The sequence below is a fragment of the Solanum tuberosum genome, unplaced genomic scaffold (genome assembly GCF_000226075.1).
Source record: "Solanum tuberosum cultivar DM 1-3 516 R44 unplaced genomic scaffold, SolTub_3.0 scf00599, whole genome shotgun sequence".
NCBI classification, from domain to species: Eukaryota; Viridiplantae; Streptophyta; class Magnoliopsida; order Solanales; family Solanaceae; genus Solanum; species Solanum tuberosum.
The window spans coordinates 125,388-146,229 of NW_006239515.1; the positions used below are offsets into that span (position 1 = coordinate 125,388).

Sequence of the window (20,842 nt, forward strand, 5' to 3'; positions counted from 1 at the left end):
CTGTAAATCAATTTCAGGAGGTCACTGTCCAGAACAATACAATCAACTAAACATTGTCCCATACCATAAAGAACTAAAGAGATAAAAGATACCAAAATATATACTAAAAGTAAGGTATTTCCCCATATATTCTTTACTCTTTTCTTTTTTATGACTAGGGAACCCACAGTTTTCACTCCTGTGAAATAGCTTACAAACAAATCACACAGGAGAGGTAAACCATTTGAGCCCCCCGTTATGGAAGTCCCAAGCCAAACCATCTGAGCCGGCCCGAAGGGTATATATTCTGAACTTTTATTTGGAAGTAATACTTCCAAATTATCACATTATCATGCAGAAAGATTTCAATATCCAGCAGAATCTGATAAGGATCAAATTATGTTGGGACTTAAAACGCAGTACTAAATCCTCTATGTCTCTCCAACATAGGTTATTGAGGGGAGATCTTTTTTTTTTCTCCTTTGCCGACAATCAATGAGCTTTGTCCAGAAAAAAATACTTACCCGCACCACTGTTCACATGAAGTTATAATGACTTATTGCAGTTTTATGATACATAAATGACTATTCATAATAGGGACCATGCACTTACTCTTGCCAAAGCACTAGTTTCAGGACCACTGGGCTCAATTGTAATTCATTGACTAGTGACAAGTGTACTCTATGGAAAAGGAGTAGGGACGCAGCCCATCATTTCTGAGTTCCAAAGGCAGTTGTTGGTCCCAGACCGATTTTTCAGTCATCAAAAAGAAAAAAACACAAGACTAGCATCTGCATAGTTCAAGTGGAGAACAACATTTACAGAAAAAATCATACTCCATATGTAGACGCTGCCTAATTACAACGTTCTCCCCATCCTAGAGGCATATTAGAGTAGATGATATCCCCAATCATGTTTAGATTGTCCAGTAAATTCCCAAATATGCAACACTACACACAACAGGTAACACTTGCACAGACCCCGTCCCCCTTGAAGGAGTGGGGGTAAAACAAGAAGAAACAAATACATAAATATCTCTCTAAGTAGCTAATAATTTTATTCAGGAGGAAGCAAAAAAGCAAATCCAAAAAATATCTGCAAGTGGCCTATAAATCAATTTTAGGAGGTCACTATCCAGAACAAATGCACATACTTTTTTCACGTCAGACAGAGTAATCAACTTCCCATTGTCCCATAGATTCCTACCACAAAAAACTAAAGAGATAAAAGATATCAAAATCTATACTAAAGGAAGGAATTTCCCCATACATTATGCATTTCTTTGGAGGTAACTTCCAAATTATCATGCACCAAGATTCAATGATCCAGCAGAATGTGAAAAAGATATATGCTCTTTTCAAGATATATATGGTTTAACTTTCACCACTATTGAAAATTTAGATACCGTATATTTCATTTTGTGATACTAATAAAAAGTTAATTCACAAAACAGATACTCCTAATGATAAGCATCTTTCTTGATAATGAAATGTATCTATATAATAAATAAATACAGATCACGATGGCTCGTCCATGTTCCAATGTACTCCATAAAACAAGCACTTGACATGGACACATCTTTCTTGATAACAAGGAGGTCTTCTTTATTTTCTTAAACTCTGTACCAAGTCAAACTAGGTCATTCTTCTTCAAATGGAGGGAGTATAAAATATCTAAAGTTGTGCTAAAAGGTATATGCACACCTTAACTCATTACTTTTACCTATAAATCAAAATTGTCTTTGGGATCAAGGAATTTATGTTGCTCGGACTCTTCAAAAATATTTCCACGTGCGTGTAGGATCCTCCAAAAGTAGTTCATTTTGGGAGGATTTGACACAGATGCAACCAGTGTTCAGAAAGTGAGTGCATCGCTTTAAGCGAAGAAGCGAAGTGAGGGTGAAGCGAGGCATGTGAAAAGAAGTGACCGCTTCTGGGCTTGAAGCGCGATGTGACCAGAAGTGGTGAAGCGAGAAAAGCAACACTTTAATTTTTTTTAAGTAATAAGTAATCGATTTTAAAGAAAAAAAGAGGCATGACTTACCTAGTTCTTCTTCTTCTTACTGGTGCAACTAGCCTAGGATTTTTCTTCTTTTTTCCTACTTTGTTTTTTATTCTGTCTTCCTTTGCCCTGTTAAGCCTTGATTATTTAAATTATATGTTGCTGAATTATTTTTTTCCTCACAGTGATTAAAATATACATTGCTGAATTGTTTTGTTTCTTAACAACGACTAGAATGTTGTTGATTTTTTTCTTAATAGTGATAAAAATATAATGTTAGATTATTTTTCTTAAATCTTATCCGTGATTACAAAATGGCTGACCCGGCATAAGAATATGGGAAAAAAGTTAGTGAGACCAATAGGACAACAGTTGTATGTCTGTTTTGTGATAAGACAACTAAAGGGGAACCTTTTTCTAGTTTTTTAATATGTATTTTTGCTTATATATTTTGTCTCTATTTATTTTGGTCTTTTTTCTTTTAAATTGTGCTTCCCTTCAATGAAGAAAGCACTTCGCTTAAAGCGTGAAGCGGGACCTTGTCGCTTTTTAGCGCTTCACACTCCCCTAAACACTGGATGCAACAACATTTTCAGAGAGTGTGAGCACATAGCAAGCAAGCAAATTTACGTTGTGATTACCAAATATTGTCTTTGGCATATCCCATCAAATAATAATTTCCATATGGTGTGGCTGAATGAATATGAATGGATCAGTGTTATCAAAAGCAAAAAGCACAAAATAAACTCTAAGGTCAGTTTTAAGCGCAAATATTTGAAAATAAATTACAATAAAGTAAAATATGAATTGTTTATGTTGTCTCTCAGAGAGGCGAATTGGAAAGAAAAAAATATGCATTAGAATCTTGATGACCACACTAAAGCGCACATTAAGCAAAGCAAAGCGCTCTACACGTTTTGAGCCTCGCTTCAGGGCATAAGCGCGCCTTTGACAAAACTGGAATGGATAAGCAATAGAGGTATGCACCAACAAATGTCACAGATGGTAGAACATGCAGATTGGTCCTATTATAGTAACTGCAGTTGCGCATGTGTTTAACTGAAAAGTAGCTCCTTCGAGTGATGCTAGTCGTTAGAACACAAAGATGACAGAGCACAGTGCAAAATTCTCTTTGCCACTCATCCCAAGTACTAAAACAAATGTACAGCTGTGGAAACAGGACAACACGTAGGCATTATTTTAAGTCTTAATTTCCTGCTGCTACTTCTGTACGACTGTCCCTCGTAATGTTCTCATATGTGCCAATAAATTTAATTAGCCATCCTAGATAAAAGATCTCAAGAACATTTTACCTCAGAAATGGCTTGGAAACAAACAAGTTGGTCACATTGCTCCAGTCTTCATAGGTGCACCAAGGGTCCACTCCAAGTTCCAAAAGAGAATGTATCTTTACTTGTTGTACAGGAAATGCCTGCTGAAAATATTAGCTACATCTGCTGCTGGGTTTTAGCTCCCACTTCCCTATCTCCATATCAAATGATTCTTCTTGCATGCGAGCATCTGTAAAGAAGCAAATTCTAGGTCATCCGTGTATGCGGACATCTTCCTGGGCCCAGCAATAAGTGATAAATAAAGTTACAGCAACTGCAAATACCTATTCCCCAAAAGGCTACATCCTGATTGGAATTGAGACATTTAGATAAGTAGCTTCTAACATATAAGCAAGATTTCGATAAACAAAAGCATGGTTTAGCAAAGGAAGAAAAAAAATAGCAACTAAAACATGAGTGTCAAAGTGCAACTAATTACACAACTGATGTCGTAAAGAAGCATAAAGAAAACAGAATCAATTGCCTGCATATTATCAAATGGAGCCATTAATCAAAATAAGTGTTGAATCTAATCCCAAGGGTGGGGATTAGCGGTCAATAAAGTGAGATGAAAACCATTGGAGACCAGTGTTCAAATTGCACCAGAAGCAAAAAAAAAACATAGGTGATTTCTTCCCTTCTACCCAAGCTTTACCGGCAGGTATCCCGTGAAAAACGAATCGACATCTCGATGTGATACAATCCTTTCAATTTTTGTTGGGAAAGAACGGTGAAATACTTCAAGTGTGTGTAAGCTGACAAGGACACTACCCTTGTCTAAAAATAAATAAAATGAAGTGTTGAACAGCGAGTGCTGAAGAACAAGTGAATCAGCATTACGGAGAATCAAAGCCAGACACTACATTACTATAATTGTGTATAAACAAAAATGTAGAGAAAGAAAATATGGAGGATACTAAATGGGACAATTCCAAATAATAAGAAATCATATGTTGAAGCCACACTGATGTAGTTATCAATCATTTGTTGTAAAGAGGAAAGAAACCACAGATGTTTAGAAGACAAAGCTGACTCTGTACATAACTTGAATTCAAGTGCTTGTACGTAGTAACTATCTGATGTAATCTTCAGAATGTGTATGAAGTGGATACCTAGTGAGATTTCCGACCTCACTACAGGATTAGTAAGGAAAACCTCACTGTGTCAGCCTTTACATACTCCCATCATATCTTATAGCTGGTTTTTGTAATTACAATATTCTTGCTGAGTTATCAGGAAAAAACTTACATTGCTTCTGAGACCCCTATTGGAGAAGTGAATTTAGTCTTTTGTCTATGCCCATTACTCTTACCGGATATGCATATAATTGTACAGATAGTCAAGATGAGTATCCAACATACAGTTCACATCCTTGCCCTCAAAATTGATAAGTGAAAAATTGGGAAGGAAGGAATTATGCTCAAAATAGAAGAACCCATAGCGCCCGCTGCTAGGAAACCCATTAAAAAATGGTGCAATCCCTTTCTGGACTCCTGATTGTCAATTATTAACCCAATTCACAATAACGGAGCAAGAAACTGAGGCAAATATTGTTGCTATAGAAAAGCATTCTCTGATATTGACCAGAAAAAGAGCCCCTTACTCCAGGCAAGTAACCAGGGTTCTATTCCTTCTTCCGTGTTCTTTATTTCTTTGAATAGGTAGGTAAACATTTATCAAAAATAGAGCAGCCTAAAACCATGATAGTGCAAAGGCAGTACACTGGTTAGAAATCCTTTATTACAAAAAACAAAAACAAAAGGAATCCTGCTCTACAAAAACCCATTCCTGTAAAGGTTCTATGAAATTTAGCATGCTATGTTCATCCTTTGTATTATACATATTACACCAACAGCTACAAACATTTGAATTTCAGCATCTGTGTAGTATCTGGCAAGGTAAGATGTCCTTAAGTTCAATACATGGTTTAAGATTGTTTAAGTTCCAATACATGGTTTAAGATTAAGGCACAGTTATTGTGTGTATGACTTACCACCTCCACGAAGAAACATAAGCATTCTACCAGCTGCTTATTACTTCAGCAACTGGAGCTTGGAACTGGTACCTCTTTTACAACAAATATGGATAAGTTGTCTGGGAGTACCATATTTGAATTAATTGCAAAAACTGCTGAATCAACTGATAGAAAGCATAAGGTGTTAGGCATGAATCTTATGAGAAGAATCTTTGAAAGACAGTAACTAATATGAGTGGTATATAATCCCATCCATCAATTTTAGGTGTCGCAGAGTTTGATAAAGTATTTAAAATCAACAGAGGGGGTCGACGTCTTCAAATATCTCTCAGGCTTAACCAGAATTATGGAAAAGATCGCACTTCAGAATTTGTGAGTTGACTGTCACGCTACCCTACACTACTTCCAGTTTCAACAAAAAGAAAGCAGATCTAACGCAAGCAAGATGAATTGTCAGACACTCTATTGACAAAATTTTCAATCAACTTTACCTCTTGCTTCACTTGTTAGAACTCCATAAAGTGGCAGATATGCATAGCTTTGTCAAATGACATGTTCATTGCTTCTCTGGTCACATCTTTGTCTATTTTGCCTCAGAATATTTCACTAATAACCACACATGACAGCATAATAGCATACTTGAATGTCCCAATAGTAACCCCAATATCCAGCTTTCACCTCACCTTTCAACCAAAGCTCGAAACTTTACTCTCCTTTTAAAGCTACCCTTTATCCAATGCCTCAGCTTTCAACCAAAACTCGAAACTTTACTCTCCTTTTAATGCTACCCATCCTGTCATATCCAATGCCAATCTTACTATGCATCAACTTCACTGCCATATCAGCATTCCCTGTCTTCCTCAATGCATTAATCAAAACAGTACGAATTTTTCCAGGAATTTCTCGACCTCTATCCACAATCCCATCAGCTAATTTGCAAGCCTCTTTTATACGACCTGCCTTGCATAGAACATTTATCATATCTTCAAAAGCTGTCTCCAGGATAACACCCATTGGTGCCAGCTCATCCAGTATTTTACATGCTCTTGCCACCTTGCCAGAATGACAAAGCCCGGTTGAAAGGGCTCGAAAAGAAGCAGCATTTGGAGTTATACCCTTATCAATCATCATATGCCACAATTTAAGTGCTTCTTCATTTTGATGTTCTTTAAACATGCCGCTGATCAATATTGTGTATGTATAAACTGTTTCATCACAACCTTCATCTTCCATTCTCTTAAAAAGCACCAAAGCTTCATCGATTTTCCCATTTTTGGCCAAGGCATCGATAAGCGCATTATAACAATAAGAATCACGTGTACATCCCTTCTCAGCCATCTCCTCAAAGAGTTCTCTGGCCTCATCAACTCTCCCTGCCTTTCCTAGACCATCAATAAGACTTGAATAAAACATGGCGTTGATAGCTACATTGTTTTTTTTACAGTACTCAAGCCACTGCATGGCCTCATCCAACCTCTCACTCTTGCATAAACCATTTACAATAACCCCAAATGTTACCTCGTCCGGTTCAAATCCTTCATTCTTCATTCTATCAAAAAGTCTCATAGCTTCATCCAAGTTTCCATGTTTCATGTATGAATCAATTAGAGCAGTATAAATTGACAGATTAGGTCTAATACCTTTCTTGATCATATTTTCAAAAACAGTAAACCCTTCCAAAACCTTCCCCATTTTACAAAACCCTCCAATCACTAACGTATAAGCGTGTGGTGGAATATCCAAGTCCTTTTCCTCCATTTCGTGATAGAGTCCCAAACAAGAGTCAAAATTTCCCTCCGCGTAACACGCTTGCATCAGAGTCATGTAGGTAATCTTGTCAGGCTCCACTTTCCTAACCTCCATATCTCTAAATTTCTCCATTGCTTTTTGAAGCTTCCCAGATCTGCAGTACCCCTTAATCATAGTATTATACGTAACAATATCCGGATTAACTTTCCCGCTTTCCATAACCTCAAAAACGCGTTCAGCAGATTCAATAAACATGGAATTCACCAGTCCATTCATCAAAAAGTTATAGGTATATAAACTAGGCTCAATACCATTTTCTTTCATTTGTCGCCACACAAATAATAATTCTTCAACCATCCCAAGTTCTCCAAAACTCCTAATCAAAGAATTAACAGCTGCCACATTCATCAAGAAACCTTTATGCTTAAATTCACTAAACACATGCTTAATCCTATCCAATTCACGTGAAGCAGATAAAATCTTAACTAAAAACACATAGCATTCACAATTATGAGCATACCCTTTTTGCTTACCAGCCCAATAAAAGAAACGAAACGCGATATCGGGTTTACCTGTAAGGTAATCTGACTTCAACACGTATGCAACAAAACTAGGCGATAATTTAATGAGAAATTTGCAACAATAAACATCTAAATTCTGCTCCATCAATGGTGAATTGTCTAAAAGATTCAAAATTTGAGACACCCATGGCGACGGTTTGAGATCTTTGCGGTCTGTGACTAAGTCAGAAAGGTCAATGAATGGCTGCACCCATTCTGGAGGTGGAAGGTTAGAACCAGTGTATACCCATTTGGGTTTTGAAGTGAAATTTACATAAAAATACGGTTTTTTGGATTTGGGAACTCGAAAAAGAGGAAAATTCACCCATTCTGGAGATGGAATGTTAGAATTAGTGAACACCCATTTGGGTTTTGAAGTGAAATTCAAGTAAATACATTGTTTTTCCGATATGGGTATTCGGAAAAGAGGAATCTTTTTAATGGAATGAGTCTGACTAGAGCGAAATGGATACAGAGGATTGATGTAATCGATCCCAACTTGTTTGAAACTGCGAAGTATTTGATTGAGTGATTGGTTGTGTGAAGGGTGAAAATTTGTTTGTGCCATTGCTGAGGTTAGTGGTGAATCTTGGAGTTGCAGCAATGGCAGAAAGGGGTTTTTTCTCACTTCTCAGTTTGGGGAAGATGAAGATTTTAACAATTTTAATTTCAATTTCAATTAGACATCTTTAACTTATTTAAGTTACTTTCGTTAATATTCTAATTTTAAAAATTAAATAAATAATTGTTTTTGTTTCTCGTCTGGTGTTTGAAGCCCACATTAGAGTTTCGATTAAATTTGAATCACGCATCGCAAGATCTATTCGAAGGTGCACCTCCCAACATAATTTTCTCCATACAGCGCTCAAATCTGAGACCTCTGATTAAGGTGAAGCACTCTCATCGGTTCTTCAAATACTTATTATGACTCGTTACATGTATGATTATCTATGTTAAGTTTGAAAATTTTATTTAAAAAAGAGAAAATACATAATTACCCCATCAAACTTATACCCTTTTTTGAAGTAGACACTTTAAGTTCGTGAAAGTCCTATTACCCCACGAAATTATTTTCAACCACAATAAATACACCATTTTAACATCATCTGCAATCTCATGGCCAGCGAGTGTGTCTCACCTCCAAATAAAATAATATAACTGTATTTTTTCTTGGCTCTTTAATAAAGGGTTGGGTAAAACCCAGACTCGTTCAAAATCTTGACTGATTCCCTTTTTTATCTTAAATATTTTGTACATAAATCACGACGACTAGAGAATTTTAGAAACTCCATTGCAGATGTTTGTACAACTTTTACTGATAGAAGAAGCTCCATCATTGGAGAATTTCATATCATCGATCTATCCGTTATCTAACCCTAAATGGTACGAACGTGCATTAGTCTTTGTAGTCCAAGGTGTATTCTTCAACTCATTCAGATTTGATGTCCCCAAATTAGCTTATCAGATTGTTGGGTACTTAGAGAAAGAAATAGTGAATTTGTAAACAGAGTATTTCGGTTGCTATAGAAAAGGGACTTTTCGAGAACTCGCCAACTCCAGAAGTTCATATGGCATCTTGCATTTATAGATCGAACTATTGAATTGAGAGAAGATAAAAAAAATTTGGCTGAACATGGAGGGCTCTTCAATGGCCATCAGGAGGTTTGTGGAAGATGGAAAATGGTCTATTTAATAAAGAAAATAATTTTTTAATTGGTATGCCACATGGCACTAAAACATTGGCTTAGGGATTAATTTCTACTCTTTCACGCGTCTCTCGAATTTGAGATTGCACATGCTCTGAAAATGGGTTAAAATGGTGTATTTATCATGGTTAAAAATAGTTTCGTGGGGTAATAGGACCCCCGCAAACTTAGGATGTCTATTTCAAAAAATGGTATAAGTTCGATGGGGTAACGATGTATTTCCTCTTTAAAAAAATCAAAGTTAGAGATAAGAGTGTCTACAATAAAACTATTTTGTCATGTGGTTTTTATTTGATAAAAATGTTATAATTTGTGGACAAAAAGGGTTCTATGGTCTAGTGGTTAGGACATTGGACTCTGAATCCAATAGCCCGAGTTCAAGTCTCGGTAGAACCTAAATATTTTTTCCAATTTTTTTGGTGAAACACTATTGCATTTTTTTGCAAATAAATGTACATGAAATACTTATTTAGCATAAGTAGGTACTAGAACTTGTATAAAATTAAATAAATAGACGCACACGTCCTATGTGGCAAACTATACATAGAACATCTTGTAAGATGTGAATTGCTACATAAGACACAACGTGTCCACTTATTTAACTCCATATAAGTTTAAATACCTACTCAAAAGGCATAGATATCCGTTGACGTCATATTAAAGGACATATTTATGGATTAAATTTTGAATCTTAAACTTTTTAAGTAAATAATTTGTACATGATGAATAAATTATTTTCAAAACAAATATATATGTTTGAGCTAAAATTATGGGAAAATGCATAAGTAGCCCCAGCCTATGCCCAAAATTCCTGAAACACACCTAACCTTTACTAAGGTCCTATTACCCCTGAACTTATTTTTTAATTAATTTTCTATTTCGGCCTACGTGGCACTATCCTTGAAAAAATTGTCAACACGCATTGGGCCCACAAGATAGTGCCACGTAGGCCGAAAAGGGGTAGAAAATTAATTAAAAAATAAGTTCAGGGGTAATAGGACCTTAGTAAAGTTAGGTGTGTCTTGGAAATTTTGGGCATAGACCGGAGGTACTTATGCATTTTTCCTAAAATTATTGAGTTCGATTAAATCCGTATTACATTTTCTGGTTTTTTCTAGGAGTAACACCACCCCCCAAATACCTACAAAGCAAATTATTTTTCCCTTTCAAACATTTTTTCTTCTTCTGCAATAACAAACCAATCATGTCAGCACTCAACAATTTTGCTACTCATATCCTCTCTTCTTCCTCAAAAAGATCCCTTCAAGAATCCAGAAAGACTCAAACTTTATCCATCAACTTTTCTCCAACTTTCACCATACAAAATATACCAAAAACCCCATCAAGAATAAGTTTTGTTTGTCCAATAAATGCTGTGACAGAAGATAAAGAAGCAGAGGCCAACCAAGAAAATGAAAAGAAAGAATCAAATGGAACTGAAATTGAAGAAAAAATCAAGAATAGCTTCTTGTCCATTTTGTTGGATAAAGATAGGTTTTTTAATGCTTCAATTGTACTTGGTGCTGGTACACTTGCCATCACAAGGTTACTCACTATAGATCATGAGTATTGGCATGTAAGTTCTATCATTTTGATCTTGTTTGCTTTTGGATATTTCATATCAGGAAGGCAAAAAAAAGGGGGGGGGGGATTATTCAAGTGCCCCCCTTGTGATCAATTCAGAGTTGGAACTAGGATTTGAAGTTTGTGGTCTGAATTTGGGACCGAACCCATAGATTGTGTTTAGCTAGTTAGTGGATTTGTAATTAAATATGTTTGTCTCGTTTTGACTTGACATGGAGTTTGATAAAATAAATAAAACTTTTGAATGTTGTGGTCTTATACTAAAGATATGTAGATTGTATCAAAATGTCTTTCAATCTTGTGGTGTTAAATATGTCACGTAGAAAGAATTAAAGAGTTGATGAAGAAAAGAAAGAGCATTCATTTTGAAATGGACTAAAAAGGAAAGTATGCTAAACAAATTGAAAAGGAAAGATTATATATATTTTATGGATTTTCTGTTCTGTATAAACAAAAGTTACTCTGTTCGTCTGAACCGGGTACATAGTATTGTAGCTTTTCCCCTGGTGATCATAAAGGTAATAGTAGGATTGGGTTTGTCACTGGGATAAATGATGACAAAAGGAATGAACTAAGTTGGATGGTCATTACTGAAGTGATAATTAAGTAAATAGAAGTTTATACTTCATAGCAATTAAAGTTTTTAGATGAAATAGTCACAAAATTCGACATGCTAACAAGGCTGGGTTGAGGTCCAAATCTCACCGCCACCCTTTATCAAAAACAACTTTTGCATCCTTGAACCGTGGAAAGGTCTGGATGTGAGAGCACGAGTTGAAGATATATAATTAAGTAAATAAAAGTGTAGTGTTTCTGACAACTTAATCTTTTTGTTGAAATGATCGCACAATTCAACATATAGCAGCCTGCTCCCCTGTATGGTTTTAATTTTCTTGATTGTGTACTCAGGGATGGACCCTTTACGAGATACTGAGGTATGCCCCGGAGCACAACTGGATTGCATATGAAGAAGCACTGAAAGCAAATCCTGTGTTAGCTAAAATGGCGATTAGTGGTATTGTCTACTCTGTAGGAGACTGGATCGCTCAAGTAAGTACCATCTAAATAGTTACGTGTAGTTATCTTTTAGGTGATTTGATAGTGTAAAACTTTTGTATACCATCAGTTTATGGAAGTTAAACTCTTCCAAAATATTGAGAACTGTTTTCATTAGTCTAAATTGTTTCATTTTGTTCTGTTAATTTACAGTGCTATGAAGGAAAGCCTCTTCTTGAATTTGACCGTACTCGCATGTTTAGATCTGGTCTTGTTGGATTTTCACTTCATGGTTCCCTTTCCCACTACTATTACCAATTTTGTGAGGTGATGCTTCTGGCTTGTATCTTGATTGATCAACCATATATTTTGATGAAACCTAAAAGGTTCAACTCCAATGTACAGGCTCTTTTCCCGTCCAACGATTGGTGGGTGGTTCCAGCTAAAGTTGCTTTTGACCAAACCATTTGGTCAGCAATTTGGAATAGCATCTATTTTGTGGTCCTTGGTTTCTTGCGTCTCGAATCTGCATCCAATATTTTTGGCGAACTGAGAGCCACGTTTTGGCCCATGTTAACAGTAAGGAATTCTTTCGGTCTATCTTAAAATGCTTGCAATAGTTAATGATCTGAAGTTGAATATAGCTATAACCGGGTATTAGCTCAAGATTTTGAGTTGGTTTTCGCTGTTTCAGCAGAAGTTAGTCCATGTTTACTGTTTGATCTGTTAAAATTTGGTTCGATATGAAGCTGAATATATCTTCAATGCCAATATATTGTTGTCTCTTTTTTTTATGATTTATCCTTTTTAGCATTTCCATGAGGTTCTGGAAATTTCAAGAATGATGATACTTATCAGTGCTACTCGAGAGATCTAAGATGGCCTGCATGTTTCTAACGAAGAAAATGTTTCAGCAGCCTAATTTCCATCTTCCAATCCATCAAAAGGAGAAAAGTGAACATTTTTATTACTTAGAAAAGAAAGAAGAAATTGACATCATCAGCACAGAAAGTACTCCATGTCTTTTCGTTTACCTATATTAGTGTGTGAAGCTATTTAAATTTGAAGTTTTGGATCGATATATCATTTCAGATGAACCACAAAACGTTTTGAAACTGTTCTTCTCTTAGACCTTGCGCCGCGCCATTTCAAATGTATTCTATACAGATTATAAGATTACATTCCAAACAGTTATGTGATACTCTGAAATAGTGGTGTCCTTCGAGGTCTATGCCCATCTTCCTTGAACTGTTTATGAATTTTTCTTGAACTGTTATCGATTTGTGGACAATACATTATGAAAAGCTAACATTGCGCACAAGTTGGACTGGACACCGTCAATTAAGAAAGAGATATTTGTATTTGTTCAACTCTTTCACCAACTCATCATAAATTTCTTTTAATACAACTCTTTGTTGTTCTGATACTTGTATAAATTCTAGTTTAGCAGAGATGATTTCTTAGAGAATACTAAATCAGTTCTTAATTCTTTCAGGCAGGGTGGAAACTTTGGCCATTTGCTCACCTAATAACTTATGGCGTTATTCCTCTTGAGCAAAGACTTCTTTGGGTGGACTGTGTCGAACTGGTTTGGGTTACTATTCTCTCAACGTGAGTTTCTGATTCAATTTTACAATTGCTTTCATATAACCAGTGACAAAATTAGTTGTGGAAATTGTTTGTATTCTCATCCTTACCAATATTAAGGACGAACTTACAAGGACATTATATAGACACACCGTAGATGTTGCTTATGTTTCTTTTCAACTTCATCTATGGACATTATATAGACACACCATAGATGTTGCTTGAATTTCTTGTCAACTTCATCTATGGATTAGACAGTCGTCTGGGAAACTATGCATTATTTTACCGGCATAATACATATTTGACACTCAAACTTGGCCTCAGCTGGCAAATAAGCACTCCTACTTTGAGAGTGCACATCTAGACACCTCAACTTAGTCTCAACTCACAGCTAAACGTTCCAACTTGTATCCACTGTGTCTCGTGGACACCTAATGCTGACGTGGTACATAAATTTTGGAGGTGTCTAAATGATCATTTTGTAAGTTGGAGTGTTCAACTGACACAGTATGAATTGAAGTGTCTAGATGTGCATACTCAGAGTTGGAGTGTTCACTTGCCAGTTGCGGCCAAGTTTGAGTGTCTGTGTATTGGATCTTTCTGAAGTAGACTATTTTATTTGTCTTATTTGCCTTATGTATAGACTATCCTCAATGGTGCTGGTGCTGCATTGGATCTTTCTAAAGTAGAAAACCTCTCTAAATAGTGTATGAACAGAATGATGTATCATAGTTGTGTTTGCGGTATCCACCTCCTGTCCATCAGCGGAGGCTTATATTTTGTTTTTGACAAGAGTCTGACATTATAGAACGATTTGCAGATAAATGGCTTTCAGGTTAAGCACTAGAACTTAAGTCAGAACCTTCAATATTTTTCTGTGCTAAGGACTGAGTTTAAACTAGAGAAGGGAAGGGGTGGGAGAGAAGTGAGGACATCCATGAGGTAGAAAATAAGATAACATGAATCTAGAAACAAGAAGTTCACAATTCCGTCGGCCTCCTTGGGATAATTATCAATATCTCTTCCTATCAAAATGAGATTAGGAGGGCGCCCTTTTTAAAGAGCCAGTTTTTTCCCCTCCTTTCCATTTCGATCATTGTTGAAATTTTGCAACGCTAAGTGTCTATACATGTCATATTATATACTCTAGAACATCATAAAAAAAAGGCATATATAGTATCTTCCTGACACTTGAAATTCGTATTTGCAGCTACTCTAATGAGAAATCAGAGGCGCGGATATCTGAAGAATTATCGGAAGCTAAATCTGATTCATCATCGAGTAAATTGCCCGAGGTACTAGTCCAAACTAAACTGCCCTCTTCAATCTTGAAGTTCCCTCACTTTTAATGCACTAAAGCTTATTCTTCTGTTTTCATTTGCAGGATTGATCAAGCTAAACAACTTAAGAGATTCTTAAGTTATATTATCAAGTTATAGTAAATAATTAACCAGCCTTTGAGAAAGCTATTTATTTAGGAAATTAAAAGTGTATATATATAGCTAGCCAGTATGTACTCTCCTTGGCCTTACCCCTTGGTGAGTGGGGGAAAGATATAAAAAGAGGAGTTTAGTGTGTGGAGAGAAACATCATGTAATATAATTCAGTCAAAAACATATCTATCTTGTCTACAAATTTATCTTCTTGTTGTTTTGGCTTCTTGTTATTGCTTCCTTTTTTTCACCTGTTCTTTCGCTGAGGGTTTTCGGAAACAATCTCTCTATTTTCACGAGGCAGGGGTAAGGTTGGTTGCTGCTTTCCTTTTTTACCTGTCGGTTTGCTGAATTGTTACTGCTTTCCTTTTGTCATGTCGGTTAGCGTAGGGTTTTTGGAAACAACCTATCTAGGTTTACAAGGTAGGGGTAAAATGTGCGTACACACTAAACACTACCTCTTCTCATTCAACTAGTGAAATTACACAGATTTGTTATTGTTGTTGTTTGAAGTCAACCAACTTGATTAGTTCGAATTCATGCTGCATAAGGTCATTAAAGGGGAAGTGTTTTCTATCAGAAGTTTTTATTGCTAAGACTCGATTTCGAGATATCTGGTCAAAGATAAAATGAACATATTCAAGCCTCCATGGTCTTATTGTTACTGAGAACAAATATTTGGTCAACTCAACATTGAGGCGCGTTTTGAAGTATGAAAATCGTAAAAAGGCGGGTGATATTTACTCTTGTTATAATTTGTTTGTCTTTACCTTTTTTTTAATCCATAAATATTCTTCATAAATGCAAATTCCAGTAGATCTCTTGGTGTATTTGAGATTATTCTTTTATTGCTGTGATATGGCTATGAAATTTTGAAACTAAATTTATAACTATTATTATCATCTTCATGATCTTGTTAGTTAACCAAATATGAAGGATTGGTCTTATATCCATACTTCAAGCAAGTATCACTTTCTTTTTTTTTTTGCATATTTAATTGAGCTCTGTATTTTTAATGAATTCAATGCTAAGAACCTTAAGCTTAAGATTGAATTCATCAACTAAGAAAAATTTAAATTTTGAGGTGTATTTTGTCTCAAACAAAAATTTACAACTACTATACTAATCCTTTTTCTACCATAACTCTTACTCATAATATACTATATATGTCAAATTAACATCTTAAACTTTCAGCTCAAGGGCAGCTCAGTGCACAAAGTATCTTGAGATGAAGCCAATTTAGTGAACGAAACAAAGCCACAAAAAACAACTTAAACATGCTAAGATAAGCATCGCTTACCCCGTGTATGAAAGTGATCTCTATCAGACCAAGAGTTGGAGGAGGGTGGACATATACACGGTCTAGAATACAACAACAACGCCTCAATCCCAAATAAGTTGGCGTCAGCTATATGAATCCTCTATGTCTAGAATGTTGCAGCAAGAATATATTTGCATGGAATGTAGAGGATGGAACCAATGCTACTTTCTCTATCGACACTTTGAGACGAAAGAATTTGTATATAACAACAATCATAATTGAATAACACAAAGTTAAGGTCCTTGCCTCTCATCGGAAAATCTTGGAAGCTGAACCAGAGAGTTGACTCGCGTAACGCCTTCCAATCCTGACCATTTCTGATCTTCTGTCATTGCGGTTTCTTGATCTGCTTCAGCTACTGCTCGTTTATAGATATCGTTCTCTTCAGCTGATCTGACAGTAGTGTTTCTCTGTAGAGATGGCTCGGAGTTGTGCCCGTCATCCGATTCAGCAGCAATACCAGAATGGTTACTCTGAAGTGCAGCAGATGAGAGACATTGCTCCTCCTCATTGTCAGATTCCAAGTCCATCTTTCCATCCAAGAATAAGCAAACAACAGCACAATCATCCATTTTTGAAGTCGGATATTTGATTTTCCATTCGCGTGCAGCACAGTCAACTAGGATTCTGGCAGCTGATGATCGTGTAGGCGCTGATGACACTATTTCGACCACTTCCTCGTTGCTCAAGACATCCCAAACCTGCAATCAAGAGTTTACATTAAATCACTAGGAGTTCTTTTCCCATGATAATCTTTGTTTCCTCAACTACAACAGCAATAACTATATGGCAATCTTAACCAAGCTAGGTTGGCTATATGTATCCTCACTAATCATGTCGCTCTATTTAAGTTCATCTTAGACTAATATTATACAAAATCAAATAAAAATAGAAAAACTACTAGATGTTCTCTATATTCTCTACCAGTATACACATCTCTAACCGAACTGAAGGACTTATAAAAAACATAAGACCTAAAGAGCAAACGTATTAACATGACTAAAACATATTCCAAACAGCTAATTGGTATCTCCTGTATAGATCTTTTTCTTCCATTGTGTCCTATTTTTGCTAGGTTGCATAGATTTTAAGAGCATGTAGGTCTTTTGAGATAACTTCCTTTCATGTGCTTATAGGTCTATCTCGTTCCATTTTAACACTTTTACTAAACATGGCTTCATACCCACGCGCTGGTACATGTGGAGGTCGATGCATGAGATAGATAAACCATAGGCAGACAATGTAAAAATAAATGTCTCTGAAGCCAATGGTCACAGCCACTTGGAACAGACAGAAGGGTATGAAAGAATTAGAGTAACTATGCCATTAGCCTTAAGGAAACTGAGAGAAGTTCCTATTATCCTTCAAGGTGCGAATAACATGACTAGCACAACTCCATTATGTTAATATTGTAACACTCAATTCGAGCAACTATGTATTAGACTAGTGATGCATTTAACCATAGTGATAAAGAAATCAATAAAAGGTCTTTTGTCATGCTATAACGACTTGGCACACACAAGTTCTTCAAGCTAGCTTCAATTTATAGTTTCTTGTTAAGTACTAAAACAATGTTAATGACTATTATAGCAAGATTGGAGATGCAGAAAGTAACACTAATCAAATCCTCCTCCTCGGCACAGACATAAACACCTACTATTGGATCTTCCAGATGCATGACAACCTAAATGTCTTTCTAATCCCCAAACCTGGAAAGTTACATAATAGACAATCCACCGTAATAGTTTGATGGAATATCTTTTTTCAAGTACTTATGAAGAAAATACTTCACGCCTAACTTCACAAGTGAAAATGAGTGGTTACCAGTCAAAATTGATGCTTGGAACTCACATTGGTAGATTATTGTTAATGAGTACGTAATCTCCAAAATCTTAACAATGGACACAGGAAGCAACAATAAGTGACCGTATATGATTAATCAACTTTCATGTTCATTCATGTAATTTAAGTGACCATTTCAGGCTGGCTTCAGCACTTCTACAAGTTAATTTAAGCTAGCAACTTATATAGAGATTCAGACAGCTTAACATACCCCGTCAGAAGCAAGAACAATGAACTTGTCCCTCTCTGTAAGAACCCGGTGAGAAAATTCTGGTACAGATATTACCCCATAGTCCTTCACACAAAAATCGCCAAATGCTCGAGCCATTGCTAATCCAGGGGCATTATCAAATGGCAACCAAACTCTCTGCACTTCTGGCTCATCTTGCAATGCAAAAACCCGACCTTTACACTGTTTTATCCTCTCAGCTTCCTCTGGCAACGGAAATACTAGATTATCTAATAGGGACTCTGAAATGGTTAAACGTTATGAAAGATTCACTATAAAAGAGACATACTAGGTAAATCAGGCTTCAGATCAACAGTCAACTGGACTGCGACCATCGAATCATTGTCATCCTTTGATGCCAAGATTGCCCGTGAATCACCAATATAGCCCATATAAAGGTTTGAACCCTTAAAACAGAAAAGAACAATAATAAGCTCAGAAATGGAAAAAATAGCATGAGGAAAGTAATGACTAATGTGACTCCACCTACCTGTTTTACTAGAGTAATAGCAGTGCTACCACTGCAAAAGCAATCTAAATTAGGTTGGGACCTCAATTCTTTGTCCATCGCCTTATACGATTGAAGAAAAGCTTCTCTCCGCTGAGTGTCCACTTTATCCGTGTTCACTTGATCCTTATCAGGATCCACAACTTCCGATCCTGGATTCTCATTGCAGCAATCGGCAGCAGAACCATTGCCCTTTGATTCAACTGACTGCAAAAAGGACATTAACTTCAGGGGCAGTGCATCCCTTACTTTGCGAGCAACAAGATGACCATGTGGACCATGGCCATCAAATACCCCACAAAAGGTCACATCTTCCGCCATGAAATCCTACATAGGTACATTCATGTAAAATATCAGATTTTTGAAAGATGCAAAAAGGTAGTTCTATGCATATAAGCATGACTTACTTCCCACACAATCATCGCATCCTGGTTAATGCCTTTACGTCCTTGTTGTGTGTATATGCAAGAAGTGCGGCTCTTGCCATTAGTAAAGATCCGATTGGGAATTGAACTCAGATGCTTCAATGCAATGACATGATCAGAAAAAGTTCTTCTACTCCTTTTTCGGCTAAACATGCTTATTCCTAAACATTCAGGTGAAACTTTTTCTCCATTGCTCCTGCTACTACAAGTACTACTGCTCGTCGACACACAACCCCCCATTTTGCTCAGACTGACAAAGCGACCATCTGATTGACAGCAAAGCTAATAAAATGGATCTCACAGATCAGATTTATGATCAAGCAAAGCAAAACAATGTTGAAATGACAAGATTCCAGCAATGCAAGAAAGGTGCTTTTGGACTTAATGGAGATAACTAAGCTCTCTGTGTCCTTGGTCAAATGTCAATGCAGTCAACTGAAAAAACAGCTAAACAAAAGAAGAAGAAGAAGAAAATATTACTTAATGCAATTGTTTATTTAAAAGTACATAAGAAGATGGAAATGCCAGCAAGTATAGAAACCAGACTAATCAACCAAATCATTGTTTAAAGGGAATTGCATGTGAGCTATGAATATTATACTCCCTCGGTTTCATTTGTTTGTCTTACTTTCCTTTTTAGTCCGTTTCAAAAAAAAAAGTCTCTTTCCTTGTTTTGGCAGCTCTCTAATTCTATCTTTCCACATGACATGTTTATGATCAGAAGATTAAAGAATATTTTGGTACATTTGACATCTCTTTTTGATTTAAGACTACAAGATATTTTCTTAAACTTCATATCAACTATCTCTATTTATACAAGTCAAATTGATAGAAATTATGGACTCATTCATCAATAAAAAGACAATGAAGTTATGAAGACATAAAGCATGGAACTTTGAAAAAACATTAAAAAAGACAAGAAAAACAGGAAACAATATGCCCTCATAAGTTGTCAAGGCTTCACACTTTTCTATAGCTCAATTACCAAAAAATGAGAAGTAAAAAGTCCTAAACATAAGCTCGCATTTGGCCATAGATTTTGAGAGTAGATTTAAAATTTTATCTTCAAATATTTGTCTGACCGTGAAATTTCATCATATTACTTCAAATATTTTCAAGTTCCCAAAAACTAGCTCAAACCAGTTTTCGGACTTTGTTGACTTCCACTCGTAAAACTTCAAATTGAATTTTTTTCAAATAAAATGCATGTCCAAACAAACTTCAAAAACTCAAAATTTTAAGTTTACAACTTTAAAATCTACTGTCAAACGGGAGCTTAAGGAATGCTACTATAAAGAAGAGAAATATAGATTCTGTACACAAATGCAAAATTTTAGCCTTTTCAGATTGGGTAAAAACTAAAGAAAGTGAAAAATGTAAAGATAAAGAAAAGAAAACAGTATCTTTGGGAACACAAAAATGTCAAAAGCTCCAAAAGCAAAGGTACACTAAATTAATCAAAGCATTATAACAAACAAAACAAATACAAATAAATCTAATCTCAGCTACACATCACCAAAACCAAGTTGCTAAAAACCACAAAACAACATAAAATACAAAATCATTCATGGGATTTTACCACATTAAGCAAAAAGAATTGACACCCAAATTGTAAA

At 35.9% G+C, this 20,842-nt stretch overlaps 3 protein-coding genes and 1 non-coding gene across 5 annotated transcripts; 2 read left to right on the forward strand and 2 right to left on the reverse strand.

Moving 5' to 3' along the window:
• Positions 1-2,722: 2,722 nt before the first annotated feature.
• Positions 2,723-8,261, reverse strand: LOC102594767 (pentatricopeptide repeat-containing protein At1g03560, mitochondrial). 2 transcript variants are annotated; one of them, XM_006365944.2, is made up of 2 exons: positions 3,294-8,261; positions 2,723-3,148 (listed from the first exon to the last, which is right to left on the reverse strand). In XM_006365944.2, the coding sequence occupies exon 1, from the start codon at positions 8,161-8,163 to the stop codon at positions 6,028-6,030; it is 2,136 nt and encodes a 711-aa protein (XP_006366006.1). In that variant the 5' UTR covers positions 8,164-8,261; the 3' UTR covers positions 2,723-3,148; positions 3,294-6,027. The 2 variants fall into 2 exon arrangements, with proteins under 2 accessions (XP_006366006.1, XP_006366007.1); XM_006365945.2 differs by lacking the exon at positions 2,723-3,148 and having other exon boundaries at positions 4,865-5,450; positions 5,778-8,261.
• Positions 8,262-9,625: 1,364 nt separating this feature from the next.
• Positions 9,626-9,697, forward strand: TRNAQ-CUG (transfer RNA glutamine (anticodon CUG)). The gene has a single exon. It is a non-coding gene; the product is annotated as a tRNA-Gln (tRNA).
• Positions 9,698-10,437: 740 nt separating this feature from the next.
• On the forward strand, positions 10,438-15,111 carry LOC102595985 (protein SYM1-like). The gene is made up of 7 exons (XM_006365949.2): positions 10,438-10,877; positions 11,795-11,935; positions 12,095-12,208; positions 12,287-12,460; positions 13,377-13,492; positions 14,679-14,763; positions 14,853-15,111. Exons 1-7 carry the CDS (start codon positions 10,506-10,508, stop codon positions 14,856-14,858), a joined length of 1,008 nt encoding a protein of 335 aa, XP_006366011.1. The 5' UTR covers positions 10,438-10,505; the 3' UTR covers positions 14,859-15,111.
• A 1,096-nt stretch (positions 15,112-16,207) lies between these two features.
• LOC102596312 (probable protein phosphatase 2C 1) lies at positions 16,208-20,486 on the reverse strand. Its single transcript, XM_006365950.2, has 5 exons — positions 19,209-20,486; positions 18,784-19,128; positions 18,583-18,700; positions 18,276-18,499; positions 16,208-16,923 (listed from the first exon to the last, which is right to left on the reverse strand). Exons 1-5 carry the CDS (start codon positions 19,464-19,466, stop codon positions 16,456-16,458), a joined length of 1,413 nt encoding a protein of 470 aa, XP_006366012.1. The 5' UTR covers positions 19,467-20,486; the 3' UTR covers positions 16,208-16,455.
• Positions 20,487-20,842: the final 356 nt, after the last annotated feature.

What these genes read in the sequence shown, in the direction of transcription:
- LOC102596312 (XM_006365950.2), bottom strand. Translation starts at nt 19,466, where the DNA reads ATGGGGGGTTGTGTGTCGACGAGCAGTAGTACTTGTAGTAGCAGGAGC. An exon ending in CTATTACTCTAGTAAAACAG is followed by an intron (nt 18,701 to 18,783) that starts GTAGGTGGAGTC and finishes TTCTGTTTTAAG; the next exon opens with GGTTCAAACCTTTATATGGG. An exon ending in TCTGAAGCCTGATTTACCTA is followed by an intron (nt 18,500 to 18,582) that starts GTATGTCTCTTT and finishes TTCCGTTGCCAG; the next exon opens with AGGAAGCTGAGAGGATAAAA.
- LOC102595985 (XM_006365949.2), top strand. Translation starts at nt 10,506, where the DNA reads ATGTCAGCACTCAACAATTTTGCTACTCATATCCTCTCTTCTTCCTCA. An exon ending in TAGATCATGAGTATTGGCAT is followed by an intron (nt 10,878 to 11,794) that starts GTAAGTTCTATC and finishes TTGTGTACTCAG; the next exon opens with GGATGGACCCTTTACGAGAT. An exon ending in ACTATTACCAATTTTGTGAG is followed by an intron (nt 12,209 to 12,286) that starts GTGATGCTTCTG and finishes TCCAATGTACAG; the next exon opens with GCTCTTTTCCCGTCCAACGA.
- LOC102594767 (XM_006365944.2), bottom strand. Translation starts at nt 8,163, where the DNA reads ATGGCACAAACAAATTTTCACCCTTCACACAACCAATCACTCAATCAA.